Source organism: Patella vulgata, chromosome 6, assembly GCF_932274485.2.
Source record: "Patella vulgata chromosome 6, xgPatVulg1.2, whole genome shotgun sequence".
Lineage (NCBI taxonomy): Eukaryota > Metazoa > Mollusca > Gastropoda > Patellidae > Patella > Patella vulgata.
Window position 1 is genome coordinate 18,139,144 of NC_065884.2, and position 27,627 is coordinate 18,166,770.

The 27,627-nt window shown below is 35.7% G+C and overlaps 2 protein-coding genes across 2 annotated transcripts; one reads left to right on the top strand and one right to left on the bottom strand.

Moving 5' to 3' along the window:
* Window positions 1-1,551: 1,551 nt before the first annotated feature.
* Window positions 1,552-10,749, bottom strand: LOC126823956 (E3 ubiquitin-protein ligase RNF25). The gene is made up of 8 exons (XM_050553023.2): window positions 10,709-10,749; window positions 8,134-8,205; window positions 7,504-7,606; window positions 7,199-7,266; window positions 6,009-6,078; window positions 5,250-5,465; window positions 4,011-4,220; window positions 1,552-3,131 (listed from the first exon to the last, which is right to left on the bottom strand). Exons 1-8 carry the CDS (start codon window positions 10,741-10,743, stop codon window positions 2,064-2,066), a joined length of 1,842 nt encoding a protein of 613 aa, XP_050408980.1. The 5' UTR covers window positions 10,744-10,749; the 3' UTR covers window positions 1,552-2,063.
* A 170-nt stretch (window positions 10,750-10,919) lies between these two features.
* Window positions 10,920-26,312, top strand: LOC126823993 (serine/arginine repetitive matrix protein 1). Its single transcript, XM_050553064.2, has 16 exons — window positions 10,920-11,034; window positions 13,655-13,746; window positions 14,465-16,368; window positions 16,568-16,674; window positions 17,455-17,560; window positions 17,858-17,959; window positions 18,310-18,408; window positions 18,811-18,888; window positions 19,335-19,360; window positions 19,772-19,829; window positions 20,289-20,347; window positions 21,089-21,149; window positions 21,833-21,957; window positions 23,158-23,320; window positions 23,672-23,755; window positions 24,495-26,312. The coding sequence occupies exons 1-16, from the start codon at window positions 10,964-10,966 to the stop codon at window positions 24,678-24,680; spliced, it is 3,321 nt and encodes a 1,106-aa protein (XP_050409021.1). The 5' UTR covers window positions 10,920-10,963; the 3' UTR covers window positions 24,681-26,312.
* The last annotated feature ends 1,315 nt before the right edge of the window (window positions 26,313-27,627 follow it).

Sequence of the window (27,627 nt, forward strand, 5' to 3'; positions counted from 1 at the left end):
TTGTGGATAGTGTTCATCACATTGTCATTTTTGATTACTTGATTAAAGATACATTCTCACAAGTATTTATCGGGTAATTATTTATAATAAAAGTATGGCAAATTTGGTATATATGGAAAGTATAGACACCCAATCTTACTAGAATAATACTGGATTACCCGAAAAACACCCATGGGGCAAGCACTGGGCAAAAGTGTCAGGGTATCACTAACCCGCAACCTGACGGCGTAATGTCTGCCAGCTTTACTTAGGGAGTTTGTTATTTCTTGATCGAATGGTTAGGCGCTTTTGGGAGAGTGAGAGAGAAATGGGGCTTAACATCCACTCAACACAAACTAGGTCATTTCGGGCTAACATATGATTCAATTTTATTTCAATAATTCGCTTGTGCACGAAGACCCGGAAAAAAGCCACGCGGTTGGAAGGGCGTCCCTACTCCTTGTCACGTACAACCGGGGAATCGAAACCACGCCAGCTGACCAATGGCAGACCTAATGATACAACGTGCATGCGCTAACCATTCAGCCATCACACTCCCCTTGGGAATATTGAGGGTTGTAAACGTATAATAGACTCTGAAATTAAATGGCCGAAAAATAATTTACTTAGGTCTCAATATGAAAATCAAGTTAGGTGACAAACATGGCTTCTAAAAATAGATTGGAGTATCTCCTCACAAGATATCTGAGAGGGATTTAAAAGATTAATTAGTCCAAATATATCATCAAATGGCAATTTGTAGGCAGGAAGGTATCCTTAAGTGGCTCAGTGAGAAAGGCACTAACAGGGATGTTCCAATTTCAATCCCTGTTTTGGCCAGGAAAGTAACATGGGTTTTTTCTGTGTGCCCAAACAAACTTATCAGTAGTAAATATTTCCTGTGCTGCCAATATCACTGATAAGGATGACATCTGGGCAAGTTAATTAGCTCTGGATATCAACTTTTATAAATTATTAAGAAAAAAAATATAAAGGTGTATCTTGACTTTGTATAAAAGGGTAAATAAAATATTAAAGACTCAAATTCTGGCCAGACCATGCCATATGATGTGACGGCACACATAGAACTACACTGGATATGACCTTAAAGGTCAGTTAAACGAAGGCTTTTGCATTACCGTTATGAAACAGTTTGGTGACCCAAGTCTGCACCCTGTGATTGGCCATATCATAAATATTCTCAGAAAATCCTTTTATATTGGCAATTTTTTTTTACAAAGACCGAATTACTTGGGAAATTGATATATTGAGAAATGCTTTTGGCCACGTCTTATGCCACTGTCCACAAATCAGCTTTACACAAAAAAAGAAAGTAATACTTTAGTCAATTGAAATATAGATTTATTCATCTTGAACACTAGCCATTATTATGAGGCCTATCAGGGCTTCTATTTGGGTCAGTATGCCAGTTAATGTCAGATAAGTAATCTACTGCCAGAAAGAAACAGTCAGATTTTCCAGATTTCCGTAGGTGTCAACTGTAACACACCTACAGATACTCAGGAAACTGTTCAGTGATCATGGATCATTCCAACAAATAGTAAATAGGCCTTTATCATTTAAACCAATACGTCTTTATTATTCCCACAAATATTTCCACAATAACCAATTTAAACAAAATACAGATCTTTATTTCGTTTTGTGTTTTTATACTTTCTATGGCCTACACTACATGAAGATCTGACCAGTTAGAGTGGAAGGTCATGTCAGAGGTCATATAAGCGGCTTTTGACCCTATTATGTCAGAAAGTTGATTAACTAATCAGCGTTGATGTTTCTAGTGGGATAGCCACATTTCAGTGCACCACATGCCAAAAACTCGCTGTAAAAGACCATTTCATTAGCTAATCCCTCACAACAACCAGAACGGAAGTTATATAACAACTCTTTCAGATCCTAGTGTAGTAAAGACAAGTAAACGAAATTTTGAACTATAAAAACGAAACGAAATAGGATCTGTGTTTAATTAGACTGAACAATAACTTGCCAATTATCATTTCAATAATTTACAAAATAATTCATTAATTTCATTTATTTGATTAATTACTAACAAGAAGTAAACATCAACTATAGAAGCCTGGTGGAGGTTTAACGCTAGTGTCACCTGTAATAATGTCTTTAGGTGGGGAAGATGTATGAAAACCAGGAGGAGGCTTAGTTGGGGTAGTTTTCTTATCTTCTTGTTTATTGGTTGATTTGTTATCACATGACACATTATCAGACGTCCTTGAAAATGTTTTTTTCTGCCCAGTATATTCCTGTCCACTTGAAGTTGAAGATTTTACATCTGTGTCAAAAGTTTTGCTAGAAGTTCTTTCTTCTCTGGAACCACTGCCTCTGCCTCTCCCCCTCCCCCGACCTCGCCCCCTGCCACGTCCTCCTCGACTATTTTGCCTATCACAAGTATATGGTCTTCTCTCTTCCCGGTATCCTTTATCAGTTTGAGTTTTATTAGAAGATGTCTGATCACAGTTATTATCTTTATCACCAGCAGTTTGTCTTTTGTTATCTTCCATCTTATTGGAAGATGTCTGCTTGGCACCATTTTCTCTATCTCGGATGCTTGGTTTCCTGTCATCTCTGTCACTTTTGGCACTTTGGGTACTAGAAGATTGTTGTGAATTTTTATCATTTGCAATTTTTTTGTCAGAATCATCCCTATCCATTCTATTAGGTCTGTGGTCTTCCTTTGTTCCACGACCTTGACCTTGACTGTAATAATAAGTTCCATAAGGCCTGCCTCTACCCCTTCCTCTGGATGAAGGAGGTCTCTGTTGATAATCATTATCATCTCTATTGGAGCTCCTTGAACCATAGTATCTATCACGATAGCCTGTCCTTTCTTTATAGGTGGAGCTTTTTCTTTGGTCTTCATTTCCATGTCTGTTGGTATTGGATGGGCCCTTTTCACCCCTCCGGTCATTTTCATTTCTGTATGAATATTGCCTTCTGTCTCTAGAATCATAAAAACGTTTATCTCTGTCTGAGGTAGGTTTTGTTGAAAGGTTTTTACCATCTTTATTTTTATCAGCAGTAGAAGCAGAAGGCACATCTTTTCCTACTGCATCAACAGCATCAGCACCATCAGTAGAACTTGCTTCTATACTCTCTGGAACAAGCAGCACAGTATCCTGAAATGCAGAAACCATTTGGATTTAACAGAAAGTATCTCAGAGTTCTCCAAATTTAATCACCTCTTCCTTTAGCAAAAACACAATTATTTTTTTTTATTCTGTAGAATTTTGATATTTTAGGATTTCAACTATTATACTGAATACTCAATTATTTTTGAGAGAGAGAGAAAGAAATGGGGTTTAACGTCCACTCGACACAAACTAGGTTATTTCGGGACTAACAAATGGTTCTATTTTATTTCAATAATTCGCTTGCGCGTAGGGGTCTTTAGCAGTGAGAGGAAACTGGAGGACCCGGAGAAAACCCACGAGGTTGGAAATTATTTTTGAACTGATTTTTCATTAACACATGTGGTTAAGACCATTACATATCAGCTCATGAAACCCTAAAAGACAGTATAGACTGCATATGTTGAATACAAGCTGCTTTGGACCAGGGCTGATTCGGACTAAAAGTCAAAGTTGATTTCGACCACATTTGTGGCTGATGTGGACCACCACATGGCTGATTTGGAACACCATATGGCTGATTCAGACAACCGTATGGCTGATTCAGATTATGATAAAAATACTAGAAACTAAGATTTAAGACATTTAATGGGTTTTATCTCGACTATATCATGAATATCTGAGCTTTTATTTACTACCCATCATTAAATATCAACAAAGCACCCAGTATAATCCTCTGTTGACGACTATGTATACCATTTGATAACACCAATCTTACAATGACATGGCTACTACACCTGTGCCCTAATTAGTATAAGCCGTTGGTTTTTATAGTTATCCAGCAGAGGTTGATCACGTTTCAAATGGAATACCAACAATTTCTATAAATTTGTAAAGAAATAATCCTTTGATAGAAAATGACCTTACCTCGTTGATAAGAAATTTATTCTTTTCAGCCTCTAAATCTATGATTCCTCCATTCTCTTTCTGTTTGATGTAAAGTTCTGTCATCTTAACTTGAGCTTGCTTAATTGTTTGGGATATTTCAAAAGTTGGATTATCTTCTATAGGAGGAGGGGCATCGTGTAAATCTTTCATATCATAATCTATAGGTGTACGACATACTGGACAACAAACCTGATGGAAAAAATGTTATTGCATATATATATATATATATATATATATATATATATATATATATATATATATATATATATATATATATATTGAAAATAAGATTAATGGTTCCTTTAAAGCATTTCCGTCAGTTACATGGAAACGGTTCCATAACATTTGCATTAGACCAACTTTTTCAACGCTAGCGAAAACTGTGCACGGAAATGCTTACAAAGAAAATGTGCCTATACAGTTTGAGTTTCAGATTTACAAGACAGTTTATAGCTTTAACTGAAGATTTGAGAGGCTTATTGAAAAGCGGCATTATGTGAGAGCTCAACTTGCTTATTGCTAGTTGTTTATCTGGCTTAAAATATGGCTGTTTTGGCCAGAGTCTTTCGTTTATTATCATGTCAATATTTCTTGTCAAAACTTCAAACATTCATAATATTACTGAAATTTTCAACATATTCAGTTTTCATTATCTAATTTCGAACTGTTATAGCAAGAATGGCCTGCTTTTTCTCTAATTCTTGCTTGATGAATCTGTAATGTGAGTTTATAAGGGAGATAACCAAACCTTGTCATTGTTAGCTTACATTTTTTTTTTTTAGTGCAATCCACATGTCAAATAATTTACCCAAACTGTAAGCATGTAAAGCAAGAACCGAGAAAAAAAAGATGGTGTTTAAAATCTAAATTGGAAATGAAATGGTGTTCAAGGTCCTACTTTGTTGCACCAACAGGGCTAATGAAGATGGTCATACAGTGTGCTATGAGGGAAAGTTTGCCCAGACAGCAGCACTACGGCCTACTATTATTCTGAATTTCAACTGTACACAGCAATGTGTACACAGTACCTCAGTTTTACTTTTTTGTCTCATCTGAATGACTAGAAACTATCCTTGCTAGGCCCTCCCTCCTGCACCAGTGACACAGTGAAACCACACTGGTTAGCCAGCCAGCATCTTACTCACTGAGCCACTGTGGCTCCCGATCTAAAACATAATTAATGCTACTAGACTATTAAATAGGGGATTATGAACATACCTCGTTGACTTTTTCTCCTTTCTTTTCCTTCTGGTGAAGATCGTTACTTTCTTTTTGCTTTGAAAGAATGTGGCGGACATATCGACCAAGGCAGTGACAATGAAAGTAATGATAACAGACTGTTTTCTTAAAGACATCCCCTTCGTGGAAATGTCCTAAACATATTGCACATTCACATCTTGGAATATTTCCTTCTGTTAAACCTTCTTTAGCTAACTACAATATAAAACAGAAATAATTTTAAAGCAACTGAACGTAACATCAATGTCTAAAGTCACAGAACATCACACCAATATCTAAAGCCACTAATAAACATCACTCCAATTTTTAAAGACACTGAACATAACTCCAAAGTCTAAAGCCACTGAACATCACACCAATGTTTAAAAACACTGAAAGTCACTCCAATGTCTAAAGCCACTGAATATCACACCAATGTCTAAAGCCACTACTAAACGTCACTCCAATGTTTAAAGACACTGAACGTCACTCCAATGTCTAAAGCCACTGAACATCACACCAATGTCTAAAAACACTGAACATCACTCCAACGTCTAAAAACACTGAACATCAGTCCAATGTCTAAAAACATTGAACACCACACCAATGTCTAAAGCCACTGAACGTCACTCCAATGTCTAAAAACACTGAATGCCACACCAATGTCTAAAGCCAGTAAACATCACTCCAATGTCTAAAGCCACTGAACATCATACTAATGTTAAAAGTCTGAGTTAAAATATCTTTTAAATTCTATACCTCTATCAACTCAAATAACATAGGAGCTCCTTCTCTATCTTTTGCTAGTTGAACTATGTCATCATGTAAACTGAAATAATGAACAATATAGATAATATGGATTATTTCTCTTATTCTTTTCATTACATGGGGTCTAGTCACCTGGTCATCACACCCAACACAAATTGTCCATTGGGATCCTACGGGGTGGATGGGCGAATGGTTAGCACATGCGCTGCGCGTTGTATCTTAAGGCCTGTCACTGAGTCAACTGGCATGTTTGATTCCCTGTTTGTTTTGTGACAAGTAGTAGGGTTGCCTTCCAACCTTGTGGTCTCTCCAGGTCCTCCTGTTTCCTCCCACTGCTAAAGACCCCTACACGCAAGTGAATTAGTGAAATAAAATTGAACCATGTTAGTCCCAAAATGACCTAGTCTGTGTCAAGTGGACATTTAACTCCATTTTTTCTCTCTCCCATTGGGATCCAGTGTACTAGTCAAATTGGGGCCTAGATTAGCACAAAATATCAATAAGTCACTTGGGGGTTTAGATTAGCCCAGAATATCAACAACCAAACTAACCCAGGAGAGCACAGAGATTATGTGGGGATCGGGCCGTAGGACCTGGTAATAAAATTTTTATTATTAGAATATCTATAGCAGAAACAGACCCAGTAAAATGGTGACCATAGTAACAATTGGGTTAAAGGCTCAATACCACTCTTGTTGTAACTGAATAATATGTCCCAATCTTTATTCTGGTCAACAAATTGTACTATTTTACAATATTCCAATTAATTGATGATACAAATTTCATCTTAACACACCTAATTTAAAAAATTGGAAAAATTCAACTAAATGATTTGAAAAGCCTGACGTAAAGCTTTTCAAATGTGACTTGGATTTAAAAATATTTTTAAACCCTCTGGACAAGTAAAATAGGATTTAATGGATAATTTACACAACAGGTAGGACACATCTAGTACTTAGAATAAGGCTATTTTTTATTTTCTGGAGCTGTCAAGCCAGCAAGAGTGTTATTGTCCCTTTAATACATTAACATCATTCTGTATAATTCACTGAAATTCAGGGAATGCAAGCCAATACAGTCAAATTTCTTACTTTAATAATTCAAATCATGGATGAGAGAAATAGGTATTTCATGACAATGCAGATAACAAGTCTGGGGAAGGTGCATACATACAAACTTACCCTTTGACCTCCTCTTCTGCCAGACCTCGGGGATTTTTTATAGATATATCAGGCACCGTTTGCGGATACTAAAATATAAAATTAGAACAGGATGTCATGAGTTGTTTCTCAATAAAATTGCAAACTTCTAAATTTGATACAATGCTTATTCAAATGACAGAGAATCTGCATAAATCATGAATCTTTTGAGATTATCAAAATTTTGGACAACATTTCTCATGGGAATTATCTTGACATATTTTCTCTTGAATATAATTCATTTTACTTGGAATATCAAATTAAAATTATATGAAATCATTACTTACTGTTGAAGGAATATCAAAGACAAGAGTAAGGCAGACATATTGTACACTTGTATCTTCACATGTTGATGGATGTAATAAAACTTTTATTGTCTTCACTCTACATCTGTAATTAAATGAAATGAAACAAGCGGTTGCCATGCAAGAGACACCCACATTTTGCAAGAGATGTACAGAGAACAAGCTAAAAAATGATTTTTTTGTACAATCAGGGGCAATAATTCAGGATGTTACAGTCGGACATGTGTCAATATAGAAAGGAACCGAGATCTTTGGGATATAAACATATATTTTAAGTGTCATCAAAATCAGATAAAAATGTGACCTCTAGAGAGTCCACACCATTGGTATTACATGCTTATTATACTATTTGCGTAAAGGGAGTGGCCATTTTGATCAACATTCTCTGTCCGAAATTCGATCTCAATCATAATTACAGTGATATATTTGAACGTTTTTTAAAATCAAATCAAAATTGTGACCTCTAGAGGGCTTACAAGCTAAAAACATGATTTTTTTTTTATAGAATCAGGAGCCATTATCCAGGAAGTTATGGTCCGATATTCGCCAACATCGAAAGGAACCGAGAACGTTGAGATATAAGTCTCTGCTGTACTTAAAATTATTACATACTCATCATCTAGAATAACATCCAGTTCATCTATGTATATATGTTTTAATACTTCCACTTCTTGGTTTACTTCACTGAAATAAAAGAAAATATGTTAAGACAGATTTCAATACATATACATTCATATACTATTAAACCAATCTGTTAAACATGCATTATGCAAGAGCTAAATCTGCCTATTGCAGGTCTTTCTTTAGGTCTGAAATGTTTTCTAAAGTATTAGTTAGACATTAATTAACTGATCCAGGCCTTAATCAACTCTCGATGGCAACAGTTTTCTCCGATATTAAAAATAGATTAGAATGGTTCAGCGATACTTTGATTTAATCAAATATGGAGGACCGAGACTTAGCTTCGATCAACCAGTACGGTGGTTGAAATTATTGCACACGTCTGTCAAACCTTCAAAGGCTAATATCTTCGCTTGCAATAGAGTAATTTGAATGAAATTTTCAAATTATTCATTTTACATCATCTACTTTTGAACTATTATAGCAAGAATGGCTAGTTCTTTATCTAAATCTTACATAATGTATCTTTAAGTTATACTATATTACTACAAAACGTTTATTATCTTGAAATGCTGCCAAATCACAACTGTCAAGTGATTTTTAACATGTTGCCAATGGTATACACAGAACCTGAAGGATTAGAGGCTGCAACACTGAAAAGGACCTGGCTGCAATATCCTGAGAAACTGTCTCGTCCAGCACCTAGATTGAACCCGAGACCTACTGGTTAGTGAGCAGACGCCATACTCACTGGGGTACAGTGAATGAAAGAAATGGAGTTTAATGTGGTCCTATTTTTCTGTTCCAACTGGGCTAATGAAGACACACATATGCCTGCAGTGTGCTATGAGGGAGATTTTGTCGAGATAGCAATTGAATTCCAACGCCAAGGTGTACACAGGACTTTGATTTTATCGTCCATTTGGACAAATTGACACTGTTCCATTACAGGCCTGACGAAGGGGAAACCATGCTGGAAAATCCATTGGAATTTCTATTAGTGCTGGCACAATATATCGTTCAATCGATGTATCGCGATTCACCGTCTCATGATACCTGTATTGAATCGCGGGATGCCGAATCAATTTTTCACAATTCTTTTTTGCGTTTTCTCAAATATATTATGAACTTTAAAAACTTTAAATTATACCCTAAACTTTATTTGAAACAATGACAAGTTTATTTATTTCCTGGTTTTAGTGACTTCATTAAAAACACAATCACATATTTAAATTATTGTTTTATTGATAAATCTATGACCTAGTTATGAATCGCGATACGTATCGTATCATGGCACATGAATCGCAATACGCATCGTATCGTGACTGCAGTCGCAATACCCAGCACTAATTTCTATGACAATTATTCAATTAATGAATTAACAGTTACATGTAATAACATTGGGAATGAACCAAGGAACTCATTATTAAGGCACCATGGTGCAAGCACACTGAGATGGATTAGCGCTAGGCTATCTTTATGAGAAATTAGTATCAATATGCATTCCTGGAAAAGAATATGCAAAGAACTATATGAAGATCAATGAGGATATGTCATTCAATTGTAGGGTGACTCATGTACTCTACAGAAATACAGTCCACCGCTGATAGTTCGAGACTACCACTGAAGCGTGCACATTCGCCGTGCCGAGACCAACTTTCTGACAGTATGATACTATAAATAGCCATGGCACGTGCAATTCTCTACAAATCTATCAACTATTACAGCCGTAAAAAAATTATTGTTAACGATTTTGAATAACAGTGAAATTAAGCTTCTTGGTTATTACAGCAGATTTAGAAATTACGTTCGTTTCATTTTTTAAATCGCATTATCATTAACTGTGCCGGTAAGAGCGGCATCTTTTGGTTAGTACAAATAATATCTCTGAATCACTCGGGTTAGACAGGAACATGATACTAGCAGTAGTTTCATTTTACTTTTACAAGGTTCTTAAAACGATTGTTGAGCTACCTAACGTGCTTATTTCTAAATTCAATTTCTTGTTCTAGCTTTCTGTTATGTTTCGTAAAAAAGTAAGCTTGATTATCCCGACCTGTCAATCAGACGTAGAATGGTTGATAGACTGGTTAAGCGAGACTAATTTCAAAACAAGGCCACTTATCCTATCTTTTACTCAAAAGTGTCTGGATGTTATGGACGACACTTGGAACCAGTTTTCAGTCTATTATTTATAGATGATTAATGGTCATAGCTTATTAAGTACAACATGATCGTTTATTTAGTGACTATAATTGTGTGAAACTGATTTGAGGCTTGGCATATATATAAATATTGTGGCGTAGTTGTTGAGATATATGGAGATATATGGAGATATTTATTTATGGTGGGTCACCCTATCAATTGTGCAATATTAATTATGTCTGCCTTCTGATGACTGATTCTTCTCTGCCATCTGGTCCTGTCTGGTAACCAGCTCTTCTGGGCCTTCACTACTTGTTGGGGTTGTCAAAATTATACAAAACGAACCGCTCATCAAATTCACAATTTTCTGCTGGATAAAAGATAGTCAGGCATAACTAAATTATTGAAATGCTACAATCACCTTTCATCTGTCAACGAGACACTGCGGGCTGCCATTTTGTAGGAACGAATAATATGTGATACTAAAATTTGATTGGATGAAAAAGTAATGGTAATTTAAGATAAACATAGATGTTTTCGAGATATATTTTAGACGTTTATTTTGGACGTAATTTGATCACCGTTATGTGCTAGAATGGCTATTATGTTTTATTAACACTTTTAAAAAAAAATATAAGTGTTTTACCCGCAGTAAATATTGTTTACATCGGACATCATGGAAGATAATGAACGAGATCCTTCACCAAAAGCTGCAGGTTCAAGATACAGATATGACCCTTATTCATTGTGCGTATTTTTGGAATCCTTCTAATTACTAAATTAATCCATATTAGATCAATCTGCAAACATAAATGATCGATTCGGTGATTTACATTCGCCAATGAAACGTAACGTGTTACTTGAACGGGCCTGACAAGGGACAGCTGTCTTGTCTAGTCGTTCGGATCGGATGTACAACATAACGAAAAACCAAAGTCTTGCGTACACATTGACGTACACGTAAAATAAACTGTTACAGTTGGAATTCAATAATAGAAGGCAGTAGCGCCGCTGTCAGTGCAAAAATTTCCATCATAGCACAATGTATTTATATATGATTAGCCCTAGTCTAGTTGTAGGACGCAGCCTTGAGTTGGTAGTTGGTGGCTAAATGAGTAAGCATTAAGGAAAGACACTGCACTCGCTAGCCTGGAGGTCGCGGGTTCGCTCCCGTTGTTTGGCTGTAAAAAGTTCATACGATTTCCCGTTTTCAGTGGTGTAGGACAGCTGTCTAGTCATTTGGATGGTATGAAAAACCAAGGTCCTGTGTGCACATTGTCAATATTGTAGGACATAGGGACTGTAAAAGATCCCATGGCAATTGGAATTCGATATAAGAGTAGGCCGTAGCATCGCTGTCCGGAAAAAATTTCCCTCATAGCACACTGTATGGCGTTTGTCCGTCTTCATTAGCCCAGGAGGAGCAGAACAGTAGGACGTTAAACCTCATTTCATTTCAGTCTCTGATCGGATGCTGACCATTCCTATCCGTCCCTATAGCTGCAATATGAAAATACCACTCTGTTCTATGGCTATTTTGGAATTCTTACCTTCTATTTTTCACCATGAATCTTTATCTTTCGCCAAAAGGAATCATTTTTTGGCATAATGTATCTGACACAAATTTATAATAATTCAACACTATTTTCAAGTAGAATTTTACTATTAAAAAAACACGTAGTTTGCACATTTTCGAGTCTCGTAATGGCTGATCATTTTGTGTACGGTACATATATGTTTTTTAATCGCAAAATTCTACTTGAAAATAGCAGACAGCATCCTAACAGAGACTGTTCTACTGTAAAACGAAGGTTTTTGCGTCATATTGTATCTTTAAAGGAGCTAAATCGCTAATATTTGGGACCTAGAATTTGACCCAAATGGGTCGAAACGCATATAATAATGTAATCTGATTATAATTATATAAACTGATAAACATTCAATTGTTTCCGTTTTGACTCTAATTTCAAATCACTTATGTCCAGCGAAATACGGCATACGTGTCTCAACCCTATAGCAATTTCTAGCGTCTGGTTATTCCAGTCTATTAAGCAGGCTTTCCAGTTGAATATGTCTAGCCTCGTTCTTTCTGGTCACTTGTTGCAAATGACACTAAAACACACTATGGTACACGATTCGTGTACCAATGGTAAAATGTTTATTTTGTCTTAAATATTGGATATCAGAAGCCTGCCTTTTCCTGGTAAGATCACAACATTAATGTTGATTTGAATTGACAAATAATTCGTTTTTTCAACGTGTAAGACTTTGGATGATATTGACTTAGAGACTTAGCTACTTTAACTAATTATTTGGTTCACACTTTCTATGGAGTCAAATCACACCTACTTCATGAATTGAATGATATATTTATATATAAAAAACAGCGATATTTTGTTAAAATCCTTACCATTGTCCAAATATCCATCAAATTCTACCTTATTTATGAAATGTGTTTGGTAGACCAAATAAGGTAATGTTCTTCCCCCTGGTCTTTGGAGAATGGGGATGTTTATTCCATATTTGGGAAGGAAATTAACATCAAGGTCAGTCTATGACGTACAGAAATTAGGGGGTTATAAAAGAGGGTGTTGAGCAAAATTCATTAGAGCTCACCCAGATATTCCGAGCAGCTATCATCTATGTTTTACTGAGAACGAGGACCTTCGAAGCCAAAAGGTTTAACAATAAAGTTGTAGAAACGAACCAACCTGTGGTTTTATTACGATCACAAAGGAAACACAACAAGGTAGTTCGATATTACTACAGCGCAGTCGGTGCAGAAAAATTAGACGTTGAACCCCATTTCATTTCATCATGAATTTTGCGATTTAAAAAACATGCGGTTTGCACATTTTCTGGTCTCGAAATGACTGATCAGTTCAAACATATTTTGTGAACAAGTATGTTTTCTAATTGCAAAATTCTACTTGAAAATAGCAGACAGCGTCCAATCAGAGACTGTTCCTAAAGGAACTACATTAGCCCAGTCGGTACAGAAAAATTGGATGTTGAACCCCATTTCATTTCATCATTATTCTTACAAAATTGTTAAGTTTATTTGTATGCACTGGCTCTTCAGAAATTCAATGCATATTATTGGCACGCACAGATAGATGATAAATGTCACTGATGAATGACAGATGACAGCTGTTTGACTTACATTTACTAGTTTTGGAATGAAATAACCCACCTCTAGACCACCTAGTCCTTACCTTACAGTACACTAATGTTTACATTTATTTATACTACCAGTTGCTGGTCAGCGATAAAAAAAAAGACCATTTGCATTGGCTAAAGTATGACCGATATAATTTAAATTGTTATTAAATTTATTAAATTGACAGGTTTATTTCTCTGTTGACAGGTCTGAATTTGATACGAGAGAACAGATGAGTAAAGTGCAAAATAAGAAAGATGAAAGATCAAAGGAAAGTAAGAAAATTAAACAGAAATTAGGTAGGATATTTATGTTCCTGCTACATTTATCCTATCTATTGGGTTTATATTATAGTTAATGCATCCACTATGGAAACTAAAAAAGGCATGCTGAGTATCACAGTTGTATTTAGATTTTATGTATGACTCTCAAGCATATAATGTCGCAATGGCCTGTAGATTGTCAGTATAAGTTTCTAATGACATCAGTAGTTTGGGGCTAATCGAAAACTGGATTAGGAGGACGATGGGTCAAGCGGTATGACATTGGCATTTAACTAGAATGTAATAGGTTTGAATCCCGATGTGGATTGAAAAGAACTTTTAGTATTTTTAAGCCTTGTTCTCACTTGTCCGTCCTGTCTTCATTAGCCCAGTAGGACATTAAACCCTATATCATTTTATTTCACTTGTCTATGGACTGGTACGGAAAGTGTGACTAGTCGTTTGGTTGGTACGAAAAGTCCAAGGTTTGCGTAGGCATTGCACACATAACCATTAAAATGACAATTCAACATGTGTCAGTCTCAAAATGACTGAAGTATTGCGTTGATGTGATGTTAAACCGAATTCCTTTCCATTGCCTTCTTTCGAATGAATGCAGAAATCGAAAGAAGAAAAGATGGAAACGAAGACAGTAATAAGAACATGGGTTTCCTTATTGGCAATGTGTGAAAGGGACATGCATTTGTTGTTTTTTGGGGGCTAAATGAATCATTGCTTTTTATCTTAATTTCAGGTGAACCGGGCACAAAACAGAGATCTTACAAACCCAAAAAGACAGCCTCACCATCGACAGATAGTTCAACTAGAAATATTTCTGGTATGGCTCTATCCGAACATTCTAATGTTTCTGAAAGTGAAACAGATCCTGATCTACCTAACAGAAATTCATCTTTTAGTTCACGCATCTCTCCATCGAGACTGACATCACAGATGTTTCAAGCATTAAACCGAGAAGATAACTGCCCGACATCCAAATTACATTCAGCACTGACGGGTAAACTTCAACCACATCCTCATTTACGTGATACACCTCAGTCTATGTCCCCTGTTAGAGTTCCCTCCCCAGCTAGACATCCATCACCAGGAGGTACCCATAGAAGCACACCTCCAATGTCAACTGCACAACTCTTAGCTTCCCAGTTTAACACTCCTCTTGGGATTAAAGTTTCACCGGACTTTCATGTTAACCAACCATTGAGGATATCACCTGGTGGACGAATATCTCCAAGAGGTTCTGGATTACCACCAAATTTACCAACTTTGTCCCCAAATCTGCCCTCCACATCGCCACGGTCAGATCCAGCCAGAAACTCTCCAGGACCACCAAGGTTGTCCGGTCCTTACAGCCGACCTGATCATCATCCAATGCCATTTCCATTCGTACCCTATCCAAGTGATCCCATGAATCCTGCATCTGTAAGAACGTCAACCGCCAACCTACGCATAATGGCAGCTGCACCAGAGAGTGTGCAAAGAGCACCAATGCCTTCCTCCAATTTACAGCATTTAGTGTTAGCCATGGAAAGAGAAGAGTTCAGAAATAATCCAGAGCAGGTTGCTATACCCTTCACTAATCCTAGAGAATATAGTACTGAACACAGACTAACAGAAACATTACTGAGACAAAATGTACAAGATGTCAGTAAATTGGAAAGATTCTATAAAGGAGCTGTTAGTCAAGGACATCACCCTTCTCCACTGCCAGTCAATAGAACACCATCACCAGCCAGAGACAGAGCTTCTCCAGTTCCTGAAAGAGTTTCCCCAGCACCACATCCCAAAAAGGATTTTCAAAGACGTGCTACTCCCCCACCACCTAGAGAGCCAACACCACCCCCATCCACATATTATAATCCAGCATATGGTGGTCCACCAATGGATTTATCAAAACTCCCCCCTAAGCATCGTGTACGCAGACTTGAACAGCCTTCATCTGTAGCATCTCAAGCACCTGCATTAGCTGGAATGCCCCCTGCATTTGCTACACATCATCTCACGCTCCAGCGTCCATTGGGTCCTGATCCTTCATCTTTACCAGCACATTTCACATCCTTTGCAGCAAGACAACAACATCCACCTCCACCACCTGAAGCTGTACCCCAACCTCCTGTCTCAATCCCCATTCCCTTGATGATACCTAAGTTATTACAAGGACAACCATATATAAGTCTACCTAGAATGCCACTAGATCCACATGGTGGAACTATAAAATTACCAGATGATAAATTTGATTTCAAGGCTCATGAGGCATTGTCCAAAGTCTCAAACATACCTTCTATCGTAAATCCACCAGTTGTTTCTGTGAAGAAAAGCCAGGCACCAGCTCCAAATCAAAGAGATGTTCCTCCTCATCAGATAAATCCCTTTACTTTTCCCAAGTCTGGTATGAAAGTTTCCCCTACTCCCACCATCCCATCTTTTGGTGCTGTGAATCTGGAGTCAAATTCCACCCCTCCGACGGCTAACTATGCCCGATCTAGGTCTGATATAACTTATTTACGAAGACAGGAGGATATAAAGGACAGTAATGCCATGCCACATTTGGTACCAGAGAAAAGTATAAAACTAGATGATACAAAGTTTGGTAGTCCTAGTTATCAAGAAATAGAAGAAGAAAGCAAGAAATTAAAACCCTGGGTAGCTATTCTTAAATTTCTTTTTTAGTTTTCCATATATTTTATTTATATTGGAATTCGATATAAGAGTAGGCCGTAGTGCCACTGTTTGGGCAAAATTTCCCATATAACAAACTGTATGACATATGCCTATCTTCATTAGCCCAGTCAGAGCAGAGCAGTAGGACAATAAACCCTATTTCATTTCATTTTTGTTTCAGACGGGACAATTCAACATGCGATTGAAGAATTTAGCAAACTTTCCTGCCAATGCTGCTTCATATAGATCAGCTTATAGAGCTCAGTCAGTGGCTGTACAAAGGGCAAAGTAAGATAATTTATTGTGTTATTCTGTTTTATTATCCCTGTAATGTCAACACAGGCAAATTAAGAAATGCAAAAAGTTGGGTCAATGAAAGTACATCTTACAATATGACAGGATAAACTATTAATGTTCCAGCAAAATAAATAAAAAATGTGTCATAAATTTTTCGTGATCCAACTTTTCCAAACGCCCCCAAACCTTTCCATGTCTTCGTGTAGTTTGTGATATCTGGGTTCTCACATAGACCTGTTCAGATACTTGTTTGAAATAATCTTTTGTATATTTTAAAAATACCAGCCACTTGAATTGTCAAAAGGTTATTATGCACTATTGTGTATAAGTTAGTAATAGTAACCCAAATTAAAGCAGCTGATACTAGTGACATCTATGTTGATATTAAAGTCAATGATCATCTTTTGAGGGATTTTGAATCCCTTACAAATTACAATATTGTGGAAGTTGACTCTCTAAAAGGATATGTCCAAAGTTGTTCAGTTCCTTCAGTATTTTACAAAGATATGATGAATTGAAAATTGTCAGTGCCATGGCCATCTATAATTGTTGGGTAAAATCTTCTAGTTGACATCTTTAAATCTAATTGTATTAAAGCGAGGAGATTGTCTGTCATCAATGTTTTCATTTTGTTACTAATTTGAGTACATTTTACCATGGATTAAACCATGAAAAAATTTAATTTGTCTGAAAAATTCAAATGTCAAACAGCTGCTTTAACAAGGCAAAAATCAGAGACTAATTTTTGCTATTTCTCTCTTGATCCAACAGGTTGTGTTCAATAACTGGAGCAGGAAAGACATTAGATTTACTACGACAGACTTTACAAAAGAGTATTAATAAAGAAATAGATGCAGTCATACAGAAATATGTTGAGGTAAAAACATCTACAAACATAAATATATTTTGGTGGAGTTGTGTTCTAAAAGCATTTGTTTGTTTTAAGGAGTGAGCTGCTAATTGTGTCTGGGATGTTATTCTCTTCACTGTTCTGATTAAACTACTAATCCATTCTTTATCACATGACTGATATGGCAGAATGAGTTTTCTATTTACACATGTGGTCTAAGGGGAGATAATATGGCTTTAGGGAACACGCTGCAGAGTTATGTCCCTTATATTAAAATTCATAACTTTTCAAGCAATCAATATTACCCAAAATTTCTTTTTCCAGAAATTTTTCAATCTAGGAATTGCTAATATAAAAGAAAATACTGGTCCTACATCAGTTACAGATGAACATTTAAATTCTGTGTGTCGACAAATACTAGAAGAAGTAAGTATTGATTTGGTTTTGTTACTACTGTAGAAGCTTGAGTACAGAATTTCTCTTTTTGAAATACATACATACACAAGATTGGTTCCAACTTATAATCTGGGTATTGTAATTCCAATGGCAAACAAATCCTACTTCTTAGTGTCAGCTAATCTGTACTTTTATTAAAGAAAAAACCTTCTGGATTATCAATGTTGAGAAAAATATTTTGTACAAACGTCTTTGGCAATTATTTTGAATTTCGTAAGAAGTTTTAATCTTTATCTAAAACAATTCTCTTTGTCTGATTATGATGATATAAATAAAAATATTCCTTATGTTATAAAACAACACTTTGGTTTTTGTTTTAGTCAAAGAAAATGTATATAGTCGAAAGTAGAAGAAGTGTATCACCTGTTCGAGATTTTCCTGATAATGTATCAGATACTGGTAGTAATAGTGGTAAAAGAGTAAGTTAATTCTACAATTAATCAGTCTTATTGATAGTACATGCATACATGGCCGTCAGGAGCTGACATTTAAAACATATGTCTCTGGTTTGTGTATATGGATTATAGACGAAATGGTCAGGAACTAAACAACACAAATTTCTTTTCAAAATAGCCATAACTGTTAGTTGAAATGGCCAAAGAATTGTCATAACGGCCATAAATCAAAACAGTAAATGAAATATTTGTTCTTTATTACTAATACCAATGTTCAGCAGACTGTGTCTTATTTCATACATATTTATAAACTAAAATAGACTAATTGAAATCTGATGATTTTTTATTTATCGGTAGATCTCTTTTAATAGGTCTACTTGAAAAACCAAATGAAATTAACTAAATGAAATTTGATCATGTTTTTAGACATTGATAAAGAAAAGAAGATTATCAGACAGTGATTCTGAGAAAGGAAGTGATTTGAGTATTCCTAGAAAAATAAAAGTATGTATACATATTTCAATTCTTATGTACTGATTGTTTATTGTCATTCATTATTAAAGGGAGCATACCAATTTGAACAGAGTCTCAATAATAAAAGTCCGAAATTTAAGCGCCAAAATATAGAGGAATGATGTATTTACCTTGTCTCAAAATTTCTGCTCAAAATATTGAGTTCTTTGGACGTGAACGTCAAAAATGCTTATCCGGACACGTAACCCTTTTAAGATTTCTGGTCAATTTTTTCGTTGGGTGACCTGATAATCTATCGCCGTTACTTTAGAGGTCTATACAGGGAATGACCCATGTGCCGTACTGGATAACGAATGGTAAATTTCACCTACACATTGTTTTTATAAAATAAAAGTCTGGTTTTATTCAGACACCGCATAATACAGCTTGGAACACCGGTCTCCATTGACTGACTGAGAATTATTTTCTGTTTTCAGAGAAAGGGAAGACCTCATATATCCGGGTAAATATATTCAAAAACATTCTTATTGAATCATTGAAATGCTGTGTAAATCAGAAAAGATTTATAACAGCGGAAACTACTTGGCTGTTGAAATGTCAATGATCCAGCGATATATGTAATGAAATGGGGTTTAATATCCTACTTTGTTGAACCAACTGGAATAATAAAGATGAGCATATGCTGTGCAGTGTGCTAAGGGTGATATTTTGCTCAAACAGCAACATTTGCACTTACCCTTAATTTAATTTCAACTATCGAGGGTTCCTTGACGTGCACACCAACGATTACATAGGTGATCCTCTGGATTTCAGTACCTACCAAAACCCCTTTACGAATCAATACTTATACTACAATATGTTAGTTTCTGTGTTCATTAAATTACATTTCTCTATCTTTATCACGTGATTTCAGACGCTCTACACCTTCCAAAATAAGAAATATAGATATTGTTAGAAGAGAAGGTCCTAAGGTAAGGATAATGTTTTATTGTCTTATAATAAGAGAGGGGGGTTGGGTGGCCGAATGGTCTAATGTGTGGCTGTTAGATCATAAGGTCTGTCATTGAGTTAGTGATGTGGTTTCGATTCCCAACTTGTACGTGACGAGGAGTAGGGTTGCATGTCCCACCTTGTGGGTTTTCTCCGGGTCTTGCAATTTCCACTCATGGCTAAAAGACTACTTTGAGCATGCAAATTATTGAAAAGAAATGAACCATAAGTCCCTGAATAACCGAGTTTGTTTCAAGTGGACATTTAATCCCATTTCTCCAATGGACTATTATTAAAACCAAAGAAATGAGGGGATTTTGGGGGGTGTTTTTGTTTTTTAAATTTAATTCATATTATTTGAAACATCTCCCACATATCCCCTCATTCAATACCATATTTATTGTTTGTAAAAATATATTTAATATTTTTTTTTTTTAAAGTGGGATCCAGAGAGATTAAATCTAGATACGTTATTAGTCATGGGAGCCAAAGCTAACAAGTAGGTGTTTAAATCTTCCAGAATATTATTAAAATATTTATCTCCATTAAAGTCTCATTGCCTCCTTTTAGAGGTGGAGCCATGGTGGCTAAATGAGTAAGACGCTGGTTCGCTCCTGGTGTTGGCCAAGAAAGTTCTTCATTATTTTCTAGTGTGGTTTCCCCTTGTCAGTGTTGCAGGATGGAGAGCCTGACAAGGACAGCTGTCTAGTCGTTCGAATGGGAAAAAAAACAAGGTCCCATGTTCACATTGGCAGTTGGAATTTCACATAAGAGTAGGCACTAGCGCTGCTGTCCAGGCAAAAATTTCCCTCATAACACACTGTATGGCGTATTGTGAAAGATGAATCTCTAGTAAGAATGTCTGTCCATAATTTTTCAATTCCGTTCAGTATTTACAAAGATATGTAATAAGCCCGCCACCATTTTGTTGTCCATGAATAATTATTGATGGGCTTATTTTAGATTTTAGTCGGGAGATTATCTAGCGTTGGTATTTTGATTTGTTTTCTTAATTAAATGTTAAATAATCATTCTTAGTACATAAATATGGTAATTTAGTGAAAAATACAAATGATGCATTGTTACTTTAAAGAGTTAATTATATGTCAATATGTTGCTTCTATTATTTGATATACATTATCGGAGCAGAACAGTAGGACGTTAAACCCCATTTCATTTGATATACATTATTGAATGTGATATTTCTATTAGAACAATGTATATTATTTAATTTTGACAGAGCTTTAGGTTTGGGTAATACTAGAGGTAGATTATATATCAAACATCCAGATGTATTTAAGGTAAATATGAATTATGATAATCTAATTAAAAGTTCTGTATGATTACAATGGTGTGCAGGGAGGGGGTTGTGCACACTTTAGGGGCGTGTTTAGAAAAATGAACAGGGGGTGAGGAGGGGCCCTGTTCTGGCATGACAGAGAGAGAGAGAGAAATGGGGTTTAACGTCCACTCGACACAAACTAGGTCATTTTGGGACTAACATGGTTTAATTTTATTTCAATAATTCGCTCTTGCGCGTAGGGGTCTTTAGCAGTGGGAGGAAAACCGGAGGACCCGGAGAAAACCCACGAGGTTGGACAGGCGACCCTTCTCCATGTCACGTACACCATTCAGCCATCCAACCCCCCTCTGGCATGACAGCAGAGGCTCGATAGGGGTATGGGGTTTTCCCCCCAGTAAATTTTGAAAGTTTGAAGTCGATTTCCTTGCACCTGAGGCCATTTCTGAAGGCTGTCTCCTGGGTCTCTCTTGTACAGGCTCCGCACGAGCAAGGGGGGCACCTCCTGGACATGTGCCTGCACTTATTACAATTTTAACGTCCAATACATTATCATCTGTAATATCATGGAAAGGTTGATTTAATTAAAATTATTTACATATCATGAAGAAAGTGTAAAAAAGGTAAAACCACTGCTTTATAGTAATGTCTTAGTGTATGTAATATTTGTATACTTTTTATCAGTATTCTGGTGATCAAGAAGATAAACAGTGGTTATATGAACATCATTTAATGCCAGCTACAGGAGGCAAGGCATATATGTTAATAGTTGAGGATATCAAAGATCTTGCTGAAACAGATGAATATAGGTAATTTATCATTTAATATATATTTATAAAAACTTTATCTGGTGTCTGTAGTAAAAAGGGAGCCACGATGGCTCAACGAGTAAGTCACTGGCTCACTAACCAGGAGGTCGGTGGTTCGTTCCTGGTGTTGGTTGACAAAGTTCCCTGGAATTTTCCAGTGTGGTTTCCCCTTGTCAATGGGTGCAGCACAGACGGCCTGGCAAATACATTGTCTAGTCGTTTGGATAGGATGAAATACAGAGGTCCCGTGTATGGGATGTAGCCCTGCTTTCCAGGCAAGCTTTCCCTCATAGCACACTGTATGGCATACGCCCATCTTCATTAACCCAGTTGATACAGAAAAGTAGGACATAAAAACCATTTTTCAATTCATTTCATTTCTGTAGCAAAAACGTTAGATTTAGGGAAGTCGAAAGATTTTTTACAAAAATTAATAAATCCTTGACTTCTTCCATAGATTTTTTACAAAAATTAATAAATCCTTGACTTCTTCCATGGATTTATGCCTTTCTTGATTTATTTGACAAAATCAATAAATCCTAGACTTCATCCATATTTTAACATCTTCTATACATTTGTATTTCAATATTCTACAGCATTATGCTTTACTTTTAGTAACTCACATAAGAAAAAATCTAAAAAATACTGCAGGAGTCCTATACGAAAGTTTAGAATTGAAATTTTCTTTTTCAAATGTTTGAATTTATTGACTTTTTGAAGCAAAGGCCACTACAGAGATATATAGTATATATTGTTTAAGCAACATTTAGTATCTGAATGAGAATAACACATGACACAATTATATGAAATACAAGTTACTTAAAAGTTTATTTCTAGCCAAGTTTCAACAGGGGTTCTTTCATCTTTATCATTATTTCTGGCAACTTTTCAACTTTTACTTAGAAGTTTATTTCTGGTGATGTTTCAACTATTGTCATTGTTTACGAGAGAACCCTCTGAAGTGTCGCAAGAAATAAACTTCCAAGTAACTTGTATTTCATATCATTGTGTCATGTGTTATAGCCAAGAGAACCCTCCAAAATTTGTAAGAAATAGAATCTAAGTCACTTGCATTGCATATAATTGTGTCATGTGTTTTTCTCTTTAATATATTTAAAATATTATTGAGGCAGATATTCCGTAGTAGTTCATTATAAATGTCTACAGTATTATTGAGATTAATAAAATCTTATTTTAAAGGGATGGTAATTTGTTGATGGATGAACTGTCAGGTTTTAATGTACCAGAATGGATGATTGCTAAAATGAAAGCTCAGATGCAGATAATGAGGACAGATCGGGGTAAAGTAACAAATCGGAGTAGATCTGCAACTCCTAGTGAAGCTTCCTTGTCCTCAATAAAGGTAAGTATTATGATCAGCTAAGTTATGGTTATTTAGGTGATGGGCAGGATTGTTATCCCTTAAGGCAGGCTCTAAACATTAAGCGGTCATCTAAGATTTAACTCTATCCCATAATACTAAGATTAAAGCCTTTTGTTGATACAGGGAAGATAACTCATATTGATATAGTGCACTTAAGAAGGAGTTAGACCATTATTTTTTAATAATATGTTATTAAGCAAGTTTTTTTGAGACTATATATACAGTAGTTTGACCTCAAATATTACACTGCACATTGATTTTAACACATAATTATGATCTTCCCTGCTTCCATTTTATAATTTATCCTTGAATATATTGTTTTTATTACAGGAATTAGATGGTGATGATAGTTCTAAAACTTTACCCTTCTCTAACTTTTCTGATAGTCCTTTAACTATTAATACTAAAACAGAGGTTTGTACATCATTTACATTTCATTATTTCAATGCATATCAAAGTTAATGTGAAATTATACTCATTATAGATAGAATGCCTTGTTAGATTTCAAATTATAGATAAAGTTCCATGTCAAATTATAGAGGCCTTGTCAGATGTCACATTATAGAATGAATGCTTTGTCAAATTATAGATTAAATGCCTTGTGAAATGTCAGATTATCCTTGAATTCCCTGGTCAAATTATACTTGAATTCCCTTGTCAAATTATAGATTAAATGCCTTGTCAAATTATAGATTAAATGCCTTGTCAAATTATAGATAAAATGCCGCCCTTAAGTCACAGATGATAAAAATGTTGTATTGTTAATATTATGTACACAAACTCTAGTATAGCTCATAAAGAGACATATATAAGTATCAAACTTTGATCAATTAAATATGTCTGAACATGAGGAGTTACAAAAATTCAAGCCTGCAAATAGATTGAACATTTTGTAACTCACACAGTCATGCTGTCAGTCCATTGTTGCTTCTTCCATCAGTGGAATGGAGATATGAGTGGTGTGATAACCATGTGCTCAAGTATCAAGGACCTGCTAATGAAAAAATATTCAATATTTTGTTTATGAATTCATTATCGTGTTTATGAATTCATTATCGTGTTTATGAATTCAGTATTGATGTACCATATTAAATTATAAAGGCTTTGAATTCAATTTGACGTAGAATAAAATTTGTGATGTATTTTATTTTAGAACGAAGTATCAGCAATGGATGCGGAGATGGAGTTTTTATCAGGAGCTGGTATTGGTGGATCAAACATGTCACCTTTTAATCTAACTGGAGGTTTTGATGACAATGGATCCCCGTCACAGAGTGATATAGACAACCTAGATGATGATCCTACCTATACAACACCTTTTGGGTTAGCTAAAGACTGACGGCTTTATGTTCAAATATATTAAAGAGTTTCCATGGGTTAATTTTGCCTCTTCGTAGAAAAGAAGGACTTGATTGGAACCAAAAAGAAGAGATTTTATTGAACATGTTTGAAAGTTGGTTAGAGTTATCTCTCCTCTTTTGATCAATAAAAGTATGATGTTTTGAAATCGTAAGACAATTAAACGAATGTGTGAAATCTGTCGTCTACAGATCAGATGCTGTTCTGACAAGTAGACCCACTGGATATTGGAGAATTAAAATGGAGATCACCACTGTAGAAATAAAGGAATATGATCTTAGTGGTGTTGAGTTTATTGGTGAATAATAAATTAAAGCACATCCATGAGTTACAAAGATTATTGTTAATGTAAATTATTTTCTATGTTTGTTGGTGTAGATTTATATCTATTTGTTATAGACAGTATTTGATATTGTCCATCATAATACAATAACACCACCATTGAATAATTGTTCAACTGTCATGTTATATTTGTTTGTTAATTATATATTTATTAATATGTGCTATTTACTCTGAAAGTAAGGATAGATAGGAATGGAGTTAAATATGTCCTATTTACTCTGAAAGTAAGGATATATAGGAATAGAGTTAAATATGTGCTATTTATTCTGAAAGAAAGGATATATAGGAATGGAGTTAAATAAGTGCTATTTACCCGGATGTTTAAGTTCTGGCATACAAACACAGGTTCTCTTCCACTTAGTCAATCAACTGCTCTTTTTGCTGAAATTCAGCTTGCAATTGGCAGATTTTTTTGACATGGTGTTATTATAAAAGAGAAACGACAGAAGGTAAACACTGTCGGGCTCCATGCTGTAAAGAGAAATCCCAAACTTTTCAGAGATTTTTCTGTACACGTGGAAATACAAATAATTGTGTGCATCACTGACTGAAAGGTGTACACAGAGAGTGAGAGAAATGGAGTGTAACGTCCACCCAACACAAAATACGTCATTTCAGGACTAACATATGGTTCAAGTTTATTTCATGTTTGCACGTAGGGGTCTTTTTAGCAATGGGAGGAAACCGGAGGACCCGGAGAAAACCCACGATGTTGGACAGGCGACCTTACTCCTTGCCAAGTACAACCTGCGAATCAACACCACGCAAGTTGACTCAATAATGGGCCTTATGATATAGCATGCATGCGCTAACCATTCAGCCATCCAACCCCCACTCCCACGTGTACATGGAAAGCGGACCTGAGACTGAATGATGAAAATAACAAAGAAGTTGGGGTTTCTCAAACTATGGAACAATTGAACAGTTTTCTGCATAATCAGTTTATATGAAACATTTGTTTTGTTTGATTTTTGAAATTGTTTGTTTTTTGGCCTGATGCATAAATATTCTATGATTGTAACAAGTTTTCATTTTAATAGTGCTTTTAATAATAATCTTTATCATTTACTATATATTTTATGTATTTATAAGGTGCGTAAAGAATATTCAAATCGGGAGAGTTTTTTTTAAAGATTATTGGTTGTTGATGAATGAACAAATGACATTTTAAGACTATTTTTCTCTTCTTTTAAAAAAAAAGTATTTGTATGTATTTAATGTAAGAAATGTTAACTGTATATTAAATTATGAATGTTCTAGATTTTATAAATGTAAACTAATCTAAAGATAATATCAAAAAATAAAAAAAATACATTATATCTGAATGGAGGTGTTTTGTGCTTGCCCAGTTAATAGCAAACCTCACTTAGGCCATAGTTAAAGGAGCTAAACCACTAACTAAATATTATCTATAAATATTTGAAATTAAAAACAAAAATTAGAATTTAATATTGGTCCATTTCAATAAATATTGATGTTATCTTACTGTGAAAATTTGGTACCCTAATATTCAATATTTAAGACACAGTAAACAATTAAAAAATCAGTCCATGACTCTATGGACATAAAGAGGTCACAGTGGCTAAGTGGGTAAGATGCTGGCTCGCTAGCCTGGAGGTCGGGTATTCGGGGTATTCAATCCCTGCATTGGCCGAGAAAGTTCATCCAGATTTTCCGCCATGGTTCCCCCATGTCAGTGATGCTGTACGGTGGCCTGACAAGGACAGCTGTCTAGTCATTCAGATGGGACGAAAAACCGAGGTCCCGTGAACACATTGGGGTGTAAGATTTTTCGGAAAATATACTCAATCTTCGCTAAAATGAACAGGGATAGATTTATTGTGTATCTTCATTGGTGGGTGGTGTAAAAAAACACTTGGTTAAACATTATATATGGTATATTAGAACTTACGAAGTTTTCCTTTTTATACGTCCACATTCATAATGTGAACGTATTATGCCGTCGCCCCTGTCTGTGTGTGTGTGTGTGTGTATGTATGTATGTGTGTGTGTGTGTGTGTGTGTGTGTGTGTGTGTGTGTCTGTGGTTCGCCTACAGGGCGCAATTCTTCATGGATTTTCTTCAAACTTGGTATACTTATTCCTTATACCCCAAGGAAGATCCCTATTGTTTTTGGTGCATGCCCGACCCCCCGGGGCAGAGCCACGCCCATTTCTAGTATTTGTTTGTTTGTCGTCTACAGGCCACATTTCTTAACTAATAATCTTGAAACTTTGCATACACATTCTTTGTACCCTAAGGAACATCCCTATTGTTTGGGGTGCATGCCCAACCCCCAGGGGCAGAGCCACGCTCATTTTCTTTTCGTGTGTCTTTGTGTCGCCTACAGGGCGCAATTCTTACTGGATTTTCTTCAAACTTGGTATACTTATTCCTTATACCCCAAGGAAGATCCCTATTGTTTTTGGTGCATGCCCGACCCCCAGGGGCAGAGCCACGCCCATTTCTAGTATTTGTTTGTTTGTCGTCTACAGGCCACATTTCTTAACTTATAATCTTGCATACACATTCTTTGTACCCTAAGGAACATCCCTATCGTTTGGGGTACATGCCCAACCCCCAGG

What these genes read in the sequence shown, in the direction of transcription:
- LOC126823956 (XM_050553023.2), bottom strand. Translation starts at nt 10,743, where the DNA reads ATGGCAGCCCGCAGTGTCTCGTTGACAGATGAAAG. An exon ending in TGTTATTTGAGTTGATAGAG is followed by an intron (nt 5,466 to 6,008) that starts GTATAGAATTTA and finishes TTTATATTGTAG; the next exon opens with TTAGCTAAAGAAGGTTTAAC. An exon ending in AAGGAGAAAAAGTCAACGAG is followed by an intron (nt 4,221 to 5,249) that starts GTATGTTCATAA and finishes TTTTTCCATCAG; the next exon opens with GTTTGTTGTCCAGTATGTCG.
- LOC126823993 (XM_050553064.2), top strand. Translation starts at nt 10,964, where the DNA reads ATGGAAGATAATGAACGAGATCCTTCACCAAAAGCTGCAGGTTCAAGA. An exon ending in GTCGACAAATACTAGAAGAA is followed by an intron (nt 17,960 to 18,309) that starts GTAAGTATTGAT and finishes TTTTTGTTTTAG; the next exon opens with TCAAAGAAAATGTATATAGT. An exon ending in CTTCCTTGTCCTCAATAAAG is followed by an intron (nt 23,321 to 23,671) that starts GTAAGTATTATG and finishes TTTTTATTACAG; the next exon opens with GAATTAGATGGTGATGATAG.